A 19,289-nucleotide genomic window follows, 5' to 3' on the forward strand; every position below is an offset into this window, starting at 1 on the left:
TGTTGAGATATAATGCCTCTATTCTCATTTTACTGAGAGATTTTATAAATGGGTGCTGGATTTTATGAAATGCTGCTTCTGCTTCTATTGATATGATCATATGATTTTTATCTTTCATTTTACGATGTAGATCACATTTATTGATTTGCAAATATTGTACCAAGCTTGCATCCTGGGAATAAATCCTGCTAAGTGATGGTGTATGATCTTCTTAATGTATTGCTGGGTTTGATTTGCTAATATTTTTTTGAGAATTTTAGCATCTATGTTCATGAAATATATTGGCTTATAATTTTCTTTTTGTAGTGCCTTTATCTGGTTCTGGAATTAGCATAATGCTGGCCTCACAGAAAGAGATTGGAAGTCTTCCCTCTTCTTGAAATTTCTGAAATAGTTTGAGGAAGACAGGTGTTAGTTCTTTGAATGTTTGGTAAAGCCTGCCTATGAAGCCATAGAGTCCAAGTCTTTTGTTTGCTGGGAGTTTTTTTATTACTGCTTCAATTTCATTACTTGTTATTGGCCCATTCAGATTTTATGATTCTTCCTGACTCAATTTTGGAAGATTGTATGTTTCTAGGAATTTGTCAATTTTGCCCAGGTTCTCCAATCATAGTATTTTCTTACAATCCTTTGTATTTCTGTGATGTCAATTTTACCTTTTTCATTTCTGATTTTATTTGAGTCCTCTCTTTGTTTTTTGATGAGTCTGGCTAAAGGTTCATCAATCTTTTTTATCTTTTCAAAGAACCAACTCTTGGTTTCATTGATCTTTTGTATTTTTTTTCTCTATGTCTTCAATTTCTTCTCTGATCTTCATTTTCTCCTTCCTTCTGCACACTCTGGGTTTTTCTTTTTCTAGTTCTAGTTCTTTTGGTGTTGGGTTATATTGTTTATGAGATTTTTCTTGCTTCTTGAGGTAGGTCTGTAATGCTCTCAACTTCCCTCTCAGGACGGCTTTCCCTGTGTCCCATAGATTTTGGGTTGTTTAGTGTTCATCTTTGTTTCCAGGTAATTTTGAGTTCTTCTTTGATATCCTTGGTAACTCACTCATTGTTTAAGAACATGCTATTCAGCCTCCAAGTTTGAACACGTTTTTGAGTGTTTTTATTTTAGTTGATTTCTAGTTTCATGCTATTGTGATCCAAGAAGATGTTTGATATGATCTCAATTTTCTTGAATTTGTAAATTCTTAAGTTTTGTACTAACATTTGGTCTATTTTTGAGAAAGTTCCATGTACACTTGAGAAGAATGTATATTCTGCAGATTTGGGATGAAATGTTCTGTAAATATCAATTAAATCCATATGATCTAGTATGTCATTGTAGGCGTCTGTTTCCTTGTTGATTTTTTTGTCTGGAAGATATATCCAGTGATGTCAGTGGGGTCTTAAAGTTCCCTAATATTATTGTATTGCTGTTGATTACTTCCTTAAAGTCCACCAGAAATTTTTAAAAATATATTTAGGTGTTCCTATATTGGGTATATATAGGTTTACCAGGGTATATCCCGTTGTTGGATTCATCCCTTCAGTATTATGTAGTGACCATTTTTGTCTCTTATTAGGGTCTTTGTTTTGAAGTCCACTTTGTTAGTTATAAGTATTGCTACCCCAGCTGTTCCTTCATTTCCATTTGAATGAAATTTTTTTTCCATGCCTTCACTTTCAGTCTGTGTTAATCTTTTTTCTGAGGTAGGTCTCTTGGAGACAGCATATATATGGGTCACGTTTTCTTATGCATCTACCTACCCTATGTCTTTTGATTGTAGCATTTAATGAATTCATATTTAAGGTTATTATTGATAGGTACTTATTTATTACTGTGGTGTGTTTTTTCTTTGTACCTATGTTCCTCTCTCTCTCCTTCTTCTTTTTCTTAAAGCAGTCTCTAACATTTTTTGCAATGCTGGTTTGGTAATAATGAACTCAAGTACCATTTTTTTTTTGTCTGGGAAGCAATTTCACCTTCAGTTTTAAATTATTGCTTTGCTGGACAGAATAGACTTGATTTCAGGTTCTTGCTTTGCATTACTTTGAATATTTCATGCCAATCCCTTCTGAAGGGTTTCTGTTGAGAATCAGCTGACAGCCTAATAACTCCCTTATAAGTAACTGTTTCTTATTGCCTTTAACATTCTCTCTTGATATATCTTTAACTTTTGCTATTTTAATGATGATTTGTTTTGGTATGAGTCTCTTTGCGTTCATCTTGATTAGTCTCTATGTGCTTCCTGAACTTGTGTGACTACTTCCTTCACCAGGTTAGGAAAATTTTCTGTCATTATTTCTTCAAACAGGTTCTCTATCTCTTGATCAGTTTCTTCTCTTTCTGGGACCCCTATGATGCGAATATTATTATATTTCAGTTGTCCCAAAGTTCCCTTAAATTATACCCATTCTTTTAAATTCTTTTTTCTTTTTGCTGCTTTGATTGGGCTTTTTTTGGTACCTTGTGTTCCAAACTGCTTATTTGATCCTCTGCTTCATCCAAACTTTTAATTCCTTCCAATGTATTCTTGATGTCAGATATGGTATTCTTCATTTTTGACTAGTTCTTATTCTTGCTTTTTATCATTTACATGCTGATGTAGTTCCCACTAAGTTTACTGTAATTCTCACTAAGTTCCCTGAGCAACCTTATAACCATTACTTTGAACAGTATAGCTTATAAACTGCCTACTTTCATTTCATTTAACTCTTCTCCTGGAGTGTTGGGAGCCGGTGACGTGTCTGGACATGGTCCACACCACCTGAGGGTCTAGAGTCAGGGACTCGACCCTCCCCACAATTACCCTTGTTATTGAGAGCCTGCTACGTGTCTGGACATGGTCCACGTAGCCTGAGGGCCTGGAGCCAGGGACTCGACCCTCCCCACAAGTTCCTGTGAGGAGCCGAAATGAAGATAGTTACAAAGGTCTGGGCTCATGCAGGAGGCAGGATGTTTACTCTGAAAGTGTGTTTGTGCAGCCTTGAAAGAACTACTTTGTATCACCCTCACCTCATTACCAGTTGTTTGTTACGCACTATGTTAAGGCATTGAAGCCATTTGGGGCTGCACCTCATTGGAAGGCAGCCCTCCTGATCCCATAACCTTGTTTGTCTCTTTAATTCCCACCGCTCAAACTCAGGTTTGTTCGTCTTTCAGGCTGGTTCCTGACACTGGAGATTCCTCCTGTTCTTTAATTTGAGGCTTGTTTACTTGTCTGTCTTAGCTTTCTCTGTGTTTGTTTCTACATATTAGATAGAACTATGTCTCAGTCTTTGTGTGGTGGCCTTATGTAGTAGGTGTCCTGTGGGACACAGTGGTGCTGTCTCCTTGTCTCCTGAGCTGAATGCTCTAGAAATATTGCTTGTGTTAGTTATGTGGGCTCTCCTGTTGTAATTGAGTCTTGATTGTGGTTGGCCTTTTCTTCTGTGGGATCTACCTTCAGGTTGGCTGACTGTGAGGCTCAACTCTGACCACATTGTGCAAGCTGTTGTACAGGTGCTGACAGAACAAAACAAAACAAAACAAAACAAAAACCAACAACAATGAAAGAACAGAAAAAAAGAAAAGGAAAAATTTTTTTAAATGAGAAAAAATAATATGAAAAAAAGAGAAAGGAAATAAAGAATAGGAAAAGAAAATTAAAAAAGGGGAAAATAATAAGGAAAAAAGAAAAATCGTGTAAAAAAATGAGAGAATAAGAGAAAAAGAAAAGAAAAAACTGGAGTTCACCTCAGCAGAGTGTGGTGCCGGCTGAGATTTCCCTTTGGATACACTGTTTGTAAAGCTTGTTGGATCCTTCTTTAATGTTGTCTTACTCTAGCCACACTGTGTGCTGGTTCTGGGCCTTCTGGGAGGTTCTCTGGTGCAAGCCAATGTCAGGTGCTGTCCACATCTGGCTCTCGGCAACCTGTCCAAAGCTACAAGTGATCCAGTTTGTGCCTCCCTTCACTGGGCTTGGCCGTGCACAGGAAAGATCAAGTTGTGCTCCAAGCTCATCTTTTACCAGCACTGGGCCTAGGGGTGGGTCATCAAAAGGCACCCCAGGATCCACCTCCCTCCACCTGCCAGCAGTTGTCAGTCTTAGTCACTGAAAAAGCTCAGTTTCTGAAAGAACCTCTGGCAGAATGGGGAAGATGGGAAACCTGGATGTCCTGTGAGGGTGAAGTGCAGTTCAGATTTCAGGGAAGATATTGGGTGTGTTCCCCCACTCCAGAGCCACAGGTCTGAGTCTGTCCCAGATTTTTTTCCTTTAACTCAGCAGGGCAGAGTCCCTAGTAAGCTGGTGGGTCAGGGCTCCAGAGCCCAGAGGTAGGGTGTACAGAAAGCAGGAGGGTGTTTCTATTTGCTCTCACATGAGGGGGAAGTGCCAGTCAGGTTTTTGGGAAAGTGGAGAAATTGGTTCCATCCCAAAGCCAGTCACTGACACCTCCAGAATTTGTCCAGATTTGTATGCCCCAGCTTATGTTGCTGTCTCCTCAGCAGGGTTTAAGATGCAGGGTGGGATTCCAGATGGTGGGATAATTGCTTTCCCCCAGGCTGATGCCATTGGGAGGGGCTTGCTCCTCTCAAGAAAAATGGCTGCTGTGACACTGAAGGATGACCTATCACAAGGATCATGGTAGCCGCTCCCCCATTTTTCTCCCCAAAGCCACCCACTCTAGACTATCCTCAGGTGACTCCAGTCTGCCCCACTTTTTCTCTGCCAGAGCCCAAGGTGAGTGTCTGAGAACGAGAATCTTGCTCATTGACTTTTTTAAAAAAGTGGCTTTGTCTCCAGCAATCACTGCCTCTCCTTTGCAGACAGAAATTTTGCCACCTTTCACGGCTGAATGCTACCCGAGTCCCTGTTCCTAGCTCTGACGTTCTGGGCTGGGGAGCCCTGTCTGAGATCTAAGCTTCACACCTCTCGGGGGAAACTCCCGCAGCTGAGATTTCCTTCAGTAACCTTGACCTGCCCTCCACGGGAACAGTGCCAGGCCCCCTCACATCCCCGCCTTTCCTACCATTCTCAAGATTGCCTCCTCCGCTAGTCCTTGGTTAGAAGTCTCCTCTTCAGATAATCTTCAGTTGGTAATTCAGGGTGACTGTTCCCCAATTTAGTTTTATTTCCAGTTTGGTCCTGGGAAGAGGTGCAAGAAAGACCCACCTACTCCACTGTCTTGAAATTTTGTTCTTTTTTAGATTCAATATATCAATGAAACCATACAATATTTGTCTTTCTCTGTTTGACTTATTTCAGTTATCATAACACCCTCCAGGTGCATCCATGCTGTTGCAACTGGCAAGATTTCATTCGTTCTGTATTGTTGTATAGTATACATTATACCACATCTTTATCCTAGGTTGCTCCATATCTTGGTTATTATAAATAATGTTGCAGTGAACATAGGGGTGTATACATCTTTTCGAATTAAGTGTTTTTGTTTTCTTTCGACAAATACCAGAAGTGGAACTGCTGGGTAATATGGTAGATCTATTTTTAGTTTTTTGAGATATCTATATGCTGTTTTCCATAGTGGCTGCACCACTCTGCAGTCCCAGCAACAGTGCACAAGTGTTCTTTCTTCTCCACATCCTCACAATCATATGTTTATTTAGTTTTAAATTGTCTTTCTCCACCATTAGACTGTAATCTCCATGATCATAGAGTTTGTCTTGTTCTCTATTAAATGCCCAAGACCTACCAAAGTACCTGGGCCAAAGTAACAGATAATATTTATGAAATAAATAAATGATTAGATGGATAAACTTAAGTTCTGTACATTCATGTGTGTACACAAACACATACAAAATGACAGAAGGACATCTTTCACATGGTGTGTAAGGTACCTCTTCAAAGTGTGCCATGTTTGACTTAATTTCAATAAAACGTATTAATTTACCAAATTCTGTGTTTCAGTAAAGTACTGATAAAATATGAATGAGAGTTGTCACCATCATCTGATAGATGTTTCCTAATGTGTACTTTCATAATAGGTAAAATTTTCACATTACTTTTCTAATGTGTAAAACTAGAAGCAGTACTTTTAATGTATTATTGACATATAATATAATTGGCTCATTTAAGTATGCAGTTTGATGTATTTTGGTAATTGTATACGATCATGTAACCAGTAAATCAAGATATAAAACAGTTCCCTTATCTTAAATTGTTTCAAAGTTCTTGGGAAAACACCATTAAACATTGATAATGTTAGCAATAAGAAATCTATGATAAAATCTAGGATAAATAAATCTAATCTATGATTAAAAAAGAAAAGAACTCTGAAATACTTAACGTGTATGGTGGGAATATGTTGATTTACCAAATGGCAAAACATCTCAGGCCACATCATATTTTTCCCCTGAAGTAATACTATAAACTTGCACTCCTGTTCAGAGAGCAGACACTTTTGCAAGCACTGAATTACTATTAGAGAAGACAGACATAGAAGCCTTATATATATATAATTTATATGTTTCCAGAGTTACATTTAGACTGTTTTTCCATCTTGCCCTTTAAACAAAAATGAAATGAAATGACTCTAGGTAATTGGCTGTCTGTTCTGTTGCAAGTACAATAAATAACAGCATTTTATATGACAACTTGGAATGGTGGTTCCAGGCCTAAGAACATGAAAGGAATCATCCTGTCATTTGTGCTTCTCCACTGCAGCTGTGCACAACCAAAAGAAGGAAGGAACAATGCTGTGCTATCAGAGCAACTCAGAACCCCAGCTTCCCACTCCTGCCCTACATCCCCTCCCTTTCCCACACATATAAGTTTGAAGTGGCCTCACGTCTCCTTCTGTCTACATGTTATCTCCAGGGCAGTGATCTGAAAGGGTTAATAGCTGAAAAAATGGAAACCATTTCACTTTCTATCATCCTAAGTTTCCTTTCCTCACAACAGGATTGTTAGATGTAAGTACAAAGACAGAATAACTAATAATGCATGACATATGAAAGTAGTATTTGTCTACAAAAAACACATCGATTACTTGAAATATGTATTTGAGAGGCTTTATGATTATCTACTGAATTTTTGTGCTTCCAAGTACCACCTATAACTTCTAGTCTTTGATCCCTTGAAAGGGATATAATTTCAAAGGAAAAATTGCTATAATTGGAAAGTGATGAGAGAAAGCAATGTCACTATTAAGAACGAACAAATCAGGACCAATTCAGATGAATAACAGAATGCAGTGTGTAGCACCACTATGAAAGGAGCAATTATAGCTCAGAATGAATTATGAGGGAAAGGGTATTTTAACACAAAGATGTCCTAACTGAATTTCAGTTCCATTATGGTTGAGGGCATACTAAGCAAATAGCCCTTGAGAACACTGGGTGGCTTACAGATTTAAAATGTAGCTGTTCATCTTACCAAGAAGGGGAAAATTAGTTACATCACAGTTTTTTCCCTTTGTGCTTATCAGTAGCAAATGCTTAATGACGTTTAACTTGATTTTGATTCTGTGTTTTAGTCTCTTGGTTCAGTGATAAACATATTAAGAAACCTAACCAACTCCCATCTTCCTATGCCCCCCCCACCCTCAGTCCTTGCCACTGACCTTCAACAGCAGATATTAGGAGTTAAAGGAAATACAATCCCAAAAGAGGTACAGTAGTCCCCCCTTATCTGCAGTCTAATTTTTCAGGGTTTCAGTTACCTGTGGTCAACCAGTCTGAAAATATTAAAGGGAAAATTCCAGAAATAAACAATTCATAAGTCTTAAATTGCATGCCATTCCAAGTAGCATGATGAACTCTATTGCTGTCTGTCCATCTGGTCAGGACATGAATCATCCCTCTGTCCAGCATATCCACACTGTACATACAGTACAATAAGATATTTTGAGACAGAGGAGAAACCACATTCACGTAACTTTTATTATAGTATATTGTTATACTTCTATTTTATTGTTAGTTATTGCTGTTAATCTTTTACTGGGCCTAATTTATAAATTAAACTTTATCATAGGTATGTATATATAGGAAAAAAATAGTACATATAAGGTTCAGTACTATCCATGGTTTTAGGCATCCACTGGGGGTCTTGGAACACATGTATCCCCCATGAATAGGGTGACTACTGTACCTACATTTTACTAAGCAGGTCAGCTAAGAGATGTGGTAGCAATAGGCAAAAATTCATATAAGTATGGTACTTTAAAATAAGGCATGTGGAATCTAATAAACAAAATACACCGATGAACAAAATAGATCCAGAGATACAGAAGCAGGCAACAGACTGATAAATCTCTGAGGGAAGGCAGGGGTGGGTGGTGGGTGAGGAGAGATTAGCTTAAGAAGTTATATGCATATATGCATAACCCTTGGACACAGACAATAGTGTAGTGAAGGCTTGGAGGGGGGGGTGCAGGGTGGAGGGGGTGAATGGGGGGAAAAAAGGGAAATTTCTAATACTTTCAACAATAAAGATAAATTAAAAGCAAAAAAATAATAAAATGAGGCACAGATAAAAAAAATTAGTTCTCCCTTTATGCTTTCATGATCAGGAAAACCTAAAATGTTACATGACAGTAAAAATTTCCATAGACCTTTCTGTAAAAAACACCAAATCAGATCCCACAGCAAAAAATGTTTTACCTTTTCTCTTAGACAGTTTCACTACAGCTGCATAACTGGAATTTCAGAAGGTAGCAACTAGTGCTCTGTTACTAAATCAGAGCAACATTTATAGTCTGAAAATAAATATATAGAAAATTTAGAAGGAAAGAATTCCCAAACAGAGGCTTGTATATTATTCATACTCAAAAACTTATGGTACGCCCTGGCTGGTGTGGCTCAGTTGGCTGAGCATTGTCTCATGCACGGAAAGGTCTCGGGTTCGATTCCTGGTCAGGGCAGATTCCCAAATTGTAGGTTCTATCCCTGGTCGAGGTGCTATGAGAGGCAACTAATCGATGTTTCTCTCTCACATGGATACTTCTCTTTCTCTCTCTCCCCCCTTCTCCTTCCCCTCTCTCAAAAATCAATAAAAGCATATTTTAAAAAAAATAACAATGAAGAAAAAATACAAGAAAGAAAAACAGAATCAAAGAGAAGAAATAACTTAAAAATCACAACTAAATAATAGAGAAAACAGGCTGCCTGGGAAGATCTGCATACACATTCTTCTTCTTAGGATTTCAATTCTAGATTTAAATATAAATAAAATGACTTTCCATAGTAAAAAGTCACTGGGGAAGAGTTGGTCTAAGCTGGTGTAGTGCTTACCACATGCAGACTGATAATGAGGGGAGTTACCAATCGCTCAGCCCCTCCAGGACACATCTTCTTTGTGTAGATTCACATTAGAAACCAAGCCTTGTTAGCATGACTCTGTGGGTAACATCACGGCCTCTCTTTGGGTATCATCATGCAAAATAATTCATCTGGGCTTTATTACAATAATAGGTATAATTAGCAGTCATTTTGTAGAATAAAGTATTGATGCCACAAGCCAATTTTCTCAAAGTTCCTCTGAAGCAGCACCTGCATCATTCATGTTTATAAATCAGGTAATTGGACATCTAGCCACTTATGTGTGTATGCAGCCTGATTTACATATGCAAATCAATTATCTTATATACAGTTGGCCAACTTCCTGCTTTCTTTACGATTCCCCCCTCCCCTTGCAAATTCAGATAGATTAGATTTCTGAAATCCCATCATAATAAACTACTATTTATTCTTTTTTCTCAGGCTATTTAGGGATATTTCCAATACCTCCACCTGATAATAAAATATAAGGACAAAGCTCAAAGAAGCTGTTAAGTCTCTATTGATTCATTACATCAGGCAGCTGCTTCACTTGTACTGGATGTTCCAAAACCATTTTAATCAATCTTTTCTGCCCTCTGAAAGGAGCACTTAACTATGATCAGGAGTCTCAACTCTTACCTAATTCCAAGTGATAATAATGAATGACAGTATAATTAGAATAGGGATTTGATCATCAAAAAAGACAATGATTGATCTCATTCAATATTTTTAAAGGCAAAGATTTATACCTCGTGTCCTTGCCCACTTCGGCCTACACTACTGTGCTAATCTGCCAATGATTCTACATGGAAAAAAGTAAAGATGCAATTACTGAAAATGTTTTGAAGGATATAAAGATATGAAATTTTATTCAAGGCTACATTAAGGATTTGCACAGCATTACATCTCAAATATACAAACACAAACATGAAGCGAACCCTTTAAAATTCTCCATTAATTTAAGGCAAAATGGCTTAAATTAATAATTTACATTGTATTACTTAGGTAATTAAGTTCGAAGGGTAAAAGTTTTGCTTTGTTTTAATGTGTGACTTAAGTAAAAATATAAATCTATTTAAAACTTAATTGAGAAGTACAAAATAACTCTGAAATGATAACAATTTGCTTATTTCTAAAATACAACTGGTTATTTAAATTTTTTAAACTTCTATAAAATAATATAATACACAGTCTCAGATTTTGGAAAGGTTCTTGAAAGCACTGTTTTACAATTTTGAAAAGCTCTATGGTTCAATTGAATGTGGCAGATGAAACATATAAATTTATTTCCTCCAACTCATGAATCTCTGTTAAAGTGCTAGTAAAGGAATAAAAAAGTATAAATCACAAGAAAAAAAGAGAACAGAAAAAGGGAGAGCAGCAGACAAGAGATACAATAAAAATTTTCAATGTGGAAATCAGATAACCAGTAGTAACTGATTTAGCCATGCAAAAGAAGCCACAAACTAAAGTGCTAGGTGAGCATATTAACCCAGACAGGACTGAGTCACAGAGAAAGTGGAGGTGGAGTAGGGAGGGGGGGAGGCAGAACACAAAGAGTCCTTTGGGAGACCCTAATCAAAAGACTTGACCCCTCTTAACCCACATACAAGCCATCCACATCCAGGAGCTAGCCTGGCACTCCTCTCTCTCTCTCTCTCCCTCCCTCCCTCCCTCCCTCCCTCCCTCTCTCTCTCTCTCTCTCTCTCTCTCTCTCTCACACACACACACACAGAGTAAGAGACTGGAGGTTTTGTTCCCTAGAGAGACTGAACTGAAGGGACTCAAGATATGATGACATCAGTACAATGAATAATGAGAGTAAGGCACACAGCCTTACCGATGTGCAAAACAGAGAAGTAAAGTTGGAAAGAGGTCAAGGGATCCAGAAAATGGATTCCACCCAGGTGAGCAGCAGAGAGATATCAGAGATCAGAAGCATGGCAGACCTCCAGGTGGAGCAGGAGACAGGCGCCAGAAGTGCCAAGGTAGCCTTGCTAAAATGCAGAACATGGATTACTAAATGCAAGAGCAGAGATGCTCAGCCATACATTTCCAGGCGCATCAATCAACACATCAAAAGCACAGACCTGCTCAGGAGACTGTGGCATCACTAAGCTGGAAATACATTATTACTGCTCTACATGTTAGGTCTTTTGGTTCTACTTGCTTGTTGTTATGTATTTATTTTGAAAAAGATAAAAGTAATTCAGTCTATCTGAAATTATATTAAGTGAAAAATAGGATAATTTAACAAGTGATAGTGTCAATCATTTAAACATACAAAAAAGGTGAAGGATATAGGTGCAATGTTAAGAATGGTTCTTATAGTTTCAAGTATTTTCTGTAATCACCATCCATTATTTCTACAATCATTTATAAACCATAATAAAAATATAATGTTGAGTAAGGAAACAATATAATTTATAAATGATTAGCACGCCACTTCAGGAAAACCAACAGAACATTCTGAAAAAAGTAGAATAACCAAATGCTAATAATATCATAAGGAACACTAGAAATACATGATGTTACAGTGGTCAAATAAAGATTTTACCAGCCGTGATAACCAGTTTTAAAAATTCTTAAATCACTTAAATAATGATATTCAATTAAAATTAGTACAACCACATTCTTCTGGGACTGGCAGTTACCTTAGCAGGGCACCTTCTAGTGATCCTGCATTAGAGAGAATTGTCCAAACTTATGCTCAAGACTTAAAAACACAGAATCTACAGCTTCCCTTTGGCAATTTAGTCAGTATTCAACACCATTTCTAATATGGTTTTTCTCCCCCATAAATGTAAATACTTGGTTTTGTAATTTATGTCATTAGTATTCAATGAGGACAGAAAAACCCCCCGAAGCTCACCATTTTTGCATAATGAAGCCTCACTTAATTTTCCCTTCTATCCTAGCACCTGGCACACAGCCTCAGTACTTGTTAGTTTAAAAAAAAAAGGATGGATAAATAAATATTATAATGAAGTCTCTTTTAAGCTTGTTCTTCTGCAAGGAAAAATAATCTTAGTTTCTTTAGTCTTTTTATTGTGGAGATGTTTCCTTTTAATTTTTAATAATCTTTGTGGGTTTTCCTTAATTTCCAATGTGTCTTAAGCTGACAAGTCCAGAACAGGGCACAACATTCCACTGAGGATGTGACGAGTCAGGAACACACTAGAACTGCTTTGTGGTATTGATGTTACATAAACATGAAGTCATTCCAAGGCCACATTGCAAATTTCTACCCATAAAAGAATGTTGAAACACTTACCTCAAGAACCAACCAAAGCTTATCTCCATTTATTTTATCTTTCTTGAAGTACATCCCGTAGAATCTGACGACATTAGGGTGGTCAGAAAGAGTTTTTAAGATATTATACTCGGCTTCGATCTCTTCATCAATATCCTAGTTTCAAAAAGTCATGGGAAGAGAACTGTGAGAAAAGCATGAATAATGTCAAAGACACATATTATAGACACCAAATAGTGAATTGAATTTTGTCAAAACAAGGTCATCATAGTTTTTGTTGTGCTCAGTACTATGCATTGAAATTTCTCATTACATTGTTAAAAGGGAAAGATTGGGATTCTCCTGTTAATCAAATACATCTCCAATTATGTTAATTACATTGAATTAAAAAGGGATAAATAAAAGGCTATTTTGGTATGTAATTAGAAAGAAGCATATATGGAGAACTACTACAGATGATTTCCTTTTCTTTGTAGTGTTAACTATGTTTCAATGGCAAAGCCATTGATTTGAAATAAAGACTTTTAGCTAGTTCATTTTATTTCTTTGAAATACAGGATATTTAGGAGCTATCAAAAACTAGTTATACAAACAATAAATTTCTACCTTTCCAAAAAAGTAAAATACACTAAAATTATATAAAATGGCATAAAACCCTTAGTTAGCTAAAGGCCCACTCAGCACAAGAAGAACTGGTTGTTATCTTGTCGATAAAAATGCAAAATAGCCACTTAGTCATGTTTCTAGAAAACCACACATACAGGAAACAACTCGGAGAGGAATAAATAAGAGAAAGCTTTCTTATATTGTACTTACAGTAATATTTAATGTTCACATTGTTTTAAGACAGATCATGGAATCACAGAACTGGAAAGAATTTTAGTCCATAGCTCTAATTTGAGAGGAAGAAACTAAAGCTCAGAGAAGTTAGAGTCACAGAGCTGGTTAGTACAAGATCCAGGACTAAACTGCAATCCTGCACATTCCATCTTTTTCTTAGAGAGAAATTTTACTAGTTCAAAATCCATAATAATAAGTAAGACCCTTTTAATAAAAAAGCCACTCTGTGAAATGCTTGGATGCATTTAAATTTATTTTATTTAGATTATAATCTCTTGGTTATAAATCTCTTTTATTCGACTTGTGACATGATGAATGAAGAGTAAATAATTCTTAGAAAACCACATAGGTACTCTGACAAGAATAAAAGCAGCAAAAGAACAAATTTCATACTAAAACTATGCAATCAGTATGTTCCATTAAAGCCATACAATAAAGCATGATTTATTAGGTTAGGAGCACACCGAACATGAGTATATTATGAAAGCCATTTGTTCTCCACTAAGGAGCAGGGAATGGGAGAGAGACACTGATTATAGCATCAGACAGTGGGATCCTGCCCAACCCCTAATTGCAAAGACTAGAGGAGAGAGTGGTCGCTCCGGCACAGCTTCACTTGGGTCCTTCTTCCCTCAGTTTAAATGGTGAGAACTTTCCAAGCGGGGAAGGAGAAGACATTCAGCATCAGTTAAGGCTGAGCATAGTGCTGCTCATTACTTTTCCTCACTATCACCTAATTACTTAAAAGAAAACCACTCTCTTTCTTCTTTACTCAGAATAATATGAAACACTGTAGTCAGCATGGGTTTAGTAGAAATAAACTATCAAAAAAATCAATCATGAGATGAACAAACAGAGGCCCAGAGACCTTTTGCAGTGTCCTCCGGTTTGTTAGTGGGTGAACTGGGGTGAGGGCTAGGACTCCGATGTCCCCCACCCACAAATCACATCACTTACATCCGGCCACACTCCCATTACGTGTGCAAGAGCCGTAGAATTGGAGGAGTGGCTCTCAATAGAAGTCTGGGGATTATGTGGTCCCTAAGCTCATTCCCACTCATCCACGTGCTATGGGAGAGCTACGTATCTCCCAGGGGCTGAAAATGCTCCAAAACAGCCAGCTCTCATTCCCAGAAAACTGAATCTTGTCAATTTTCTAAATGCTCTTCAAGGCAAAGGAAAGGCTTAGGAGGTTCCCTTATCACAACTGCTACACCAGGAAAGCAAAGGGAGGTCCCACTGGGTACAGTAAGAGGTACATATTTAAATCATTTTGATTTACTGCTTTATACACAGGTATGAAACAGACAGAACATGAAATTCAGTTCTTCACAAGGAACCTCAACCTGATTATAAATGAACACCACTGAAAACATTTAAGCAAACCAGAAAATTAATTTCCCTTCTCTGAAAGAAATTTAATTTTTTCTAATCCTTACCTAAGGAAATGGTTTTATTGATCTGAGAGAGAGAGAGAGAGGAAGGGAGAGAGAAAGAGGAAGAAGGAGGGAGAGGGAGATGGGGGAGAGAGAGAGGAACATCAATGTGAGAGACATTGATCAGCTGCCTCCTGCACACAACCCTACCAGAAATCGAACCTGCAACCCAGGTATGTGCCCCACAGGGAATCAAACCCATGACCTTTCAGTCTACTGGAGGATGCTGCAACCAAGACATACTGGCCAGAGGCAAAATTTAATTTTTAAAAATATTTCTGACTTGGCTTAAGAAAAATTCTTCCTGCAGCCTAAGTAAATGCAAGAAGAAAAGGCAATCTGGTCCTGCTGACGTTTTAGGACTACTTCTAGACCCATGAGTCTGTTCTTAAAATTTTTTGAAATCTAAAATAATATTAAATCAACTGTTGAGCTCTTGTGAGCTTTTATTTGTATTATATATTTATTCATTTATCTAATATTTATTGGGTCTTATTTTACGTTAAGCATACAGATAAGGAAAATCTAACAATCACTTTTTCCCCATATTTTCTTCAAATTGTAATGGACATTGTGACTTACAGACTTTTTACTGTTTAATACAGACAAAAACAAATTTAATTACACGATAAAAGCAATGTGACTCACATGAATCGGATCCAGAATTTTGACTGCTGCTTTTTGGCCATTTTTCTTATTCAACACTTTAAAAACTTTACCGTAAGTTCCTTTGCCGATAGTTTCGGTGATTTCCCATGTATCAGAAGGATCAGGAAAGTTATCAAAGATGATTGTTTTTCCAATTAACGGAAGCATCTCAAAAGTTTAAATCACTAGGGAGAAAAAGTACAGAGTTTCATCTCCATTGGATTGGGATATTAAATGGCACACATAAACTCAAGGGAAATTATCTAATATTTTCACTATGATGGAAAATATACATAAGTAACCAAATGTACTCAGAGTCATAGGAAATTTTAATTTTGATTCTTTTTGCAAACAGATTAATATGAATTTAATAATGCTTTGTATGCAAGGTTTTATTTCTGTTTAACATAGTCCCATATTAATTACTATTAATTCTTTTCCAATTAAAATAAGTGGTACATATTTAAATCATTTTGATTTACTGCTTTATACACAGGTATGAAACATTTTAGAATGCTTAGAGATGATAAAATTCAACTTCATCAAAGCAAATCCCCACTTTAAAGTGATCTTGTCTTATAACACCTCTTTATGTAAACCCCAATAATGGGTCCCTCCCCATTGCTTTTGGGAAGAAATTTCTTTAACATACCCTACCAGGTCCTTTAAAATATGGCTCTTGCTTAATTTTCTAGCCTCATGTTTCCACACTTCTCTCATACACTATAACCCAGCCTCTGGAGATCCTTCAGGTCATTTCTTTCTTGCTTGAGGATCTTAATATACACTATTCCTTCCCACTTCCGCCCATGGTTCCTTTGCTAAATTCAAACTCCTACTTATCTTTCAGCTCTTAGCTTAAATGTCACTTCCTCGAAATGTGACTACTCTCCATCCCATTTGGGTTGCATGACCAACCCCTGTGCTCCCACAGCATCCTGTACCGACCTTTATCTGATAATACTATATGCCCAGTACCTGGCACAGGGCTGGAATAATTAGGAGAATAGGGCCAATGAGGTCAAGACTTTAAAAAGGAGATTTTATATATAACCTGAGATAAGATCCCAGGTTTCTGACTTCTGAGTAGTGCTTTTTACATTCCACCTTCTCCCTATTTTACACTCAACTATTTGTATGAAATTAAGAAAAAGAAAAAAAAGAGAAAGAGCTCCCAGCACTTCAGTCCATGAAATTTACTTGTCTGACCACCACTTCCAACCTTATCCACGCCTCCAATCCAGTGATGCCTCACTATCAAACCTCTTCAGTCTTCATTCCCTCTTTCTTTTCTTCTTTCCCGGCATAAATTCTACAACTTGAAATTCTGCAACTTCCTTGCAAACACCTTCAATACTTCTTCCTCTCTTTCTTCACCATAATCTCCTGGGGTAAACAAACCCAACTCTGGTTAAACACTGTATCTTCCTGTCACCTACCCCCTGTCTCTGGAGAAAACCACACAACTGTGTTGACTAGCTTCACTTTAAATTCAGGATAAAAAACCTACAAGTACACCCTCAACAAACTGCATTTCCTTGGTTTGACTATCCCCTTCTCTTTAGAGTGACTATTTTATAGTGATCTCTCTCATTAAAGTTTTCTCTCCTCAAACTGTTCCCTCTTTACTATATTTACCCACTCCCACAGAACTTCCTCACTGATACCCTCATTTAATAATTAATTGAAAAAATGGGACCAATAATACAGTCCTTAATCTTCTCATCTCGAAAACTACAAAGCAATGTACATCAAACGTAATGATTTCATTCAGATCACCAGCAACTGCTGTTTGGTCTCAATTCGTCTTTTCCTTTGGTTTCTTCTCAGCTCAGACAACACTTTCACAGAACAGTTCTTTCCTGACCAACCTCTGTGAAGTAAAGGTAGCTTTCCCCATGACAAGAACATATAGACTTTGTTATTTTTTACTACTGTGTCCACAATTCCCAGAACAATGCCTAACACATAGTAGGCAATCGGTAAATGCTAGATTAATGGGAAAATGTTTATTTGTTCATTCTAACAGCAGAGATCTTATCTATGTTGCTCACTTTAAAATCTAATAATGCCTAACTCTTTTCCTGGCACATAGTAGATATTAAATATAGCTATTGAATAAATTAATCAATATGGTTCTTCAAACAATTGTTTTTGAAAAAAGAGAAGAGAAATTAGAATTATGGAGAGCCGAAAATAATTTTTAAAATTAAAGTAAAAAGGAACATAGTCTGATTCATTATATGTAAGAGCACATCATCAAGTGAATGGTTATGAATATCCGCTAAAAATTACATCACTACATAAAAACACACTCATGAATAGTTCTTAGAACTCTTTATCTTCATGAAATTTGTGCCTTTCATCTGAAATTCAAAAACACAAGTAGAAGGTAATCAGTAATAATCATCCACATTTGTGGTTTCATAATCAATGACAAGATAACTACTTCTTATATCTATCTACTTGAATCATGAAAATAGCATTTATGCCATCCATCTAATGTAAAAGTTACACTAATAGACCAACTTATATCTTGTTAAATGCCTGAAACAGGAGTTTTCAATCATGAGAAACAGTCTTTATCTGGAAAACTTCCTTTCAAGCATTAATATTATTGAACACAATTTTAATTCTGCTACATTAACTATAAGGAATTAACTATTGGTTTTTAAATATAGAAGTATAAAAACTCAATTAAAAAGTGACTGAATACCAAATGAATGCAAAGTATTTTAGAGTTTTGAGAATACAAAAATAGGCAACTCATGGATAAATAAATCTGAAACTATTATATAGCATGAAAAGTGATAAATAATAGAACTATGCATAAAGTGTTATAGTAGCCCAGGTCAAGAAGCAATTAATTCTGAAGTAATCAGGAAAAGATAGAGAAAATAAGCAGTATTAGAACTGGACATTAACCATGAGCAGGAGTTTGTCTAAAATACAAATTCCTCTTTAAAAGTTCTCAATCAGACAAATATTTATAGCAATGCACTGCTCTATTATAAAACATTATAAAAAATAATCACAGAATGGCAAAAGCACGTGCATTTTGGATTCAGAATACACTTAGTCAAATCCCATTAAAAACAAACAAAACTCACAACAAGTAGGTAAAATAAAGCCTAAAATGACTTCCTAAAAATCAAACATTAAAAAATTTCAAGAATTAAAGTAGAAGCAAGTCTTCTGACTCCTAAACTATACTCTTCCCACTATACACAGTTGTTTATTCTTTAAGAATAAAATAAACTGTCACAGTTAGTAAACTAATTATTTAATGACTACAGTAAATTGCATTCTACACACAGCAATAAATATTCATATTTTTTCTAATCCTTTAGCACTCAGACTAAAAAACAACTCTCTAGCTCATAAAACTAAAACATAATTAAGTTCTGAATTATATAATCATGTAAGCTAAAGAACTGTTTTTGTCATATATATTTACTGTATTTTGATATATGTATTTGCCATAATTCTTAAAAGTTACTTACAAAGCTACATGTAAAAAATGAAAAATCATCTTTTTTAATTGATGTATATTCAGCTGTCGGGTTCTTTTTCATGGTAGAAAACAGACCATAATTTAAAGAAAAAAGTATCTTACTTCTAGATCTTGACATTCATCTCAACAATTATTCTGACTGCTTTTGTAAACCTGTCCTTAATTCTTCTTTAGTAAAACAAACTGCTTTCATGCTCATTCTAACATAGCAGGAATGATCGATCTCCCACTGAACTGTCTCTTCCACCTGTTTGGAATGCTCTTTCTCCAGATATCCACAAGAACTTCAAGCCTTACATCAGCAATCTTCTTTTCAATAAGTACTATCCTGATCATCCTATTTAAAATCTCTTCCTGCCCT

The 19,289-nt window shown here is 36.4% G+C and overlaps 1 protein-coding gene across 1 annotated transcript in view; it reads right to left on the reverse strand.

The window, feature by feature from the left end:
* The window catches only part of MYO3A (myosin IIIA), a 196,015-nt gene that overhangs the window by 167,422 nt on the left and 9,304 nt on the right, over positions 1-19,289 (reverse strand). The window contains exons 2-3 of the mRNA XM_081149403.1: positions 15,415-15,599; positions 12,512-12,646 (exon numbers count right to left, since the gene is read on the reverse strand). Of these exons, the coding sequence (XP_081005529.1) occupies positions 12,512-12,646; positions 15,415-15,582 (303 nt within the window). The 5' untranslated portion in view covers positions 15,583-15,599. The remainder of the gene's footprint in view (positions 1-12,511; positions 12,647-15,414; positions 15,600-19,289) is intronic.

The sequence above is a fragment of the Miniopterus schreibersii genome, assembly GCF_964146895.1.
Source record: "Miniopterus schreibersii genome assembly, chromosome: 1".
NCBI classification, from domain to species: domain Eukaryota; kingdom Metazoa; phylum Chordata; class Mammalia; order Chiroptera; family Miniopteridae; genus Miniopterus; species Miniopterus schreibersii.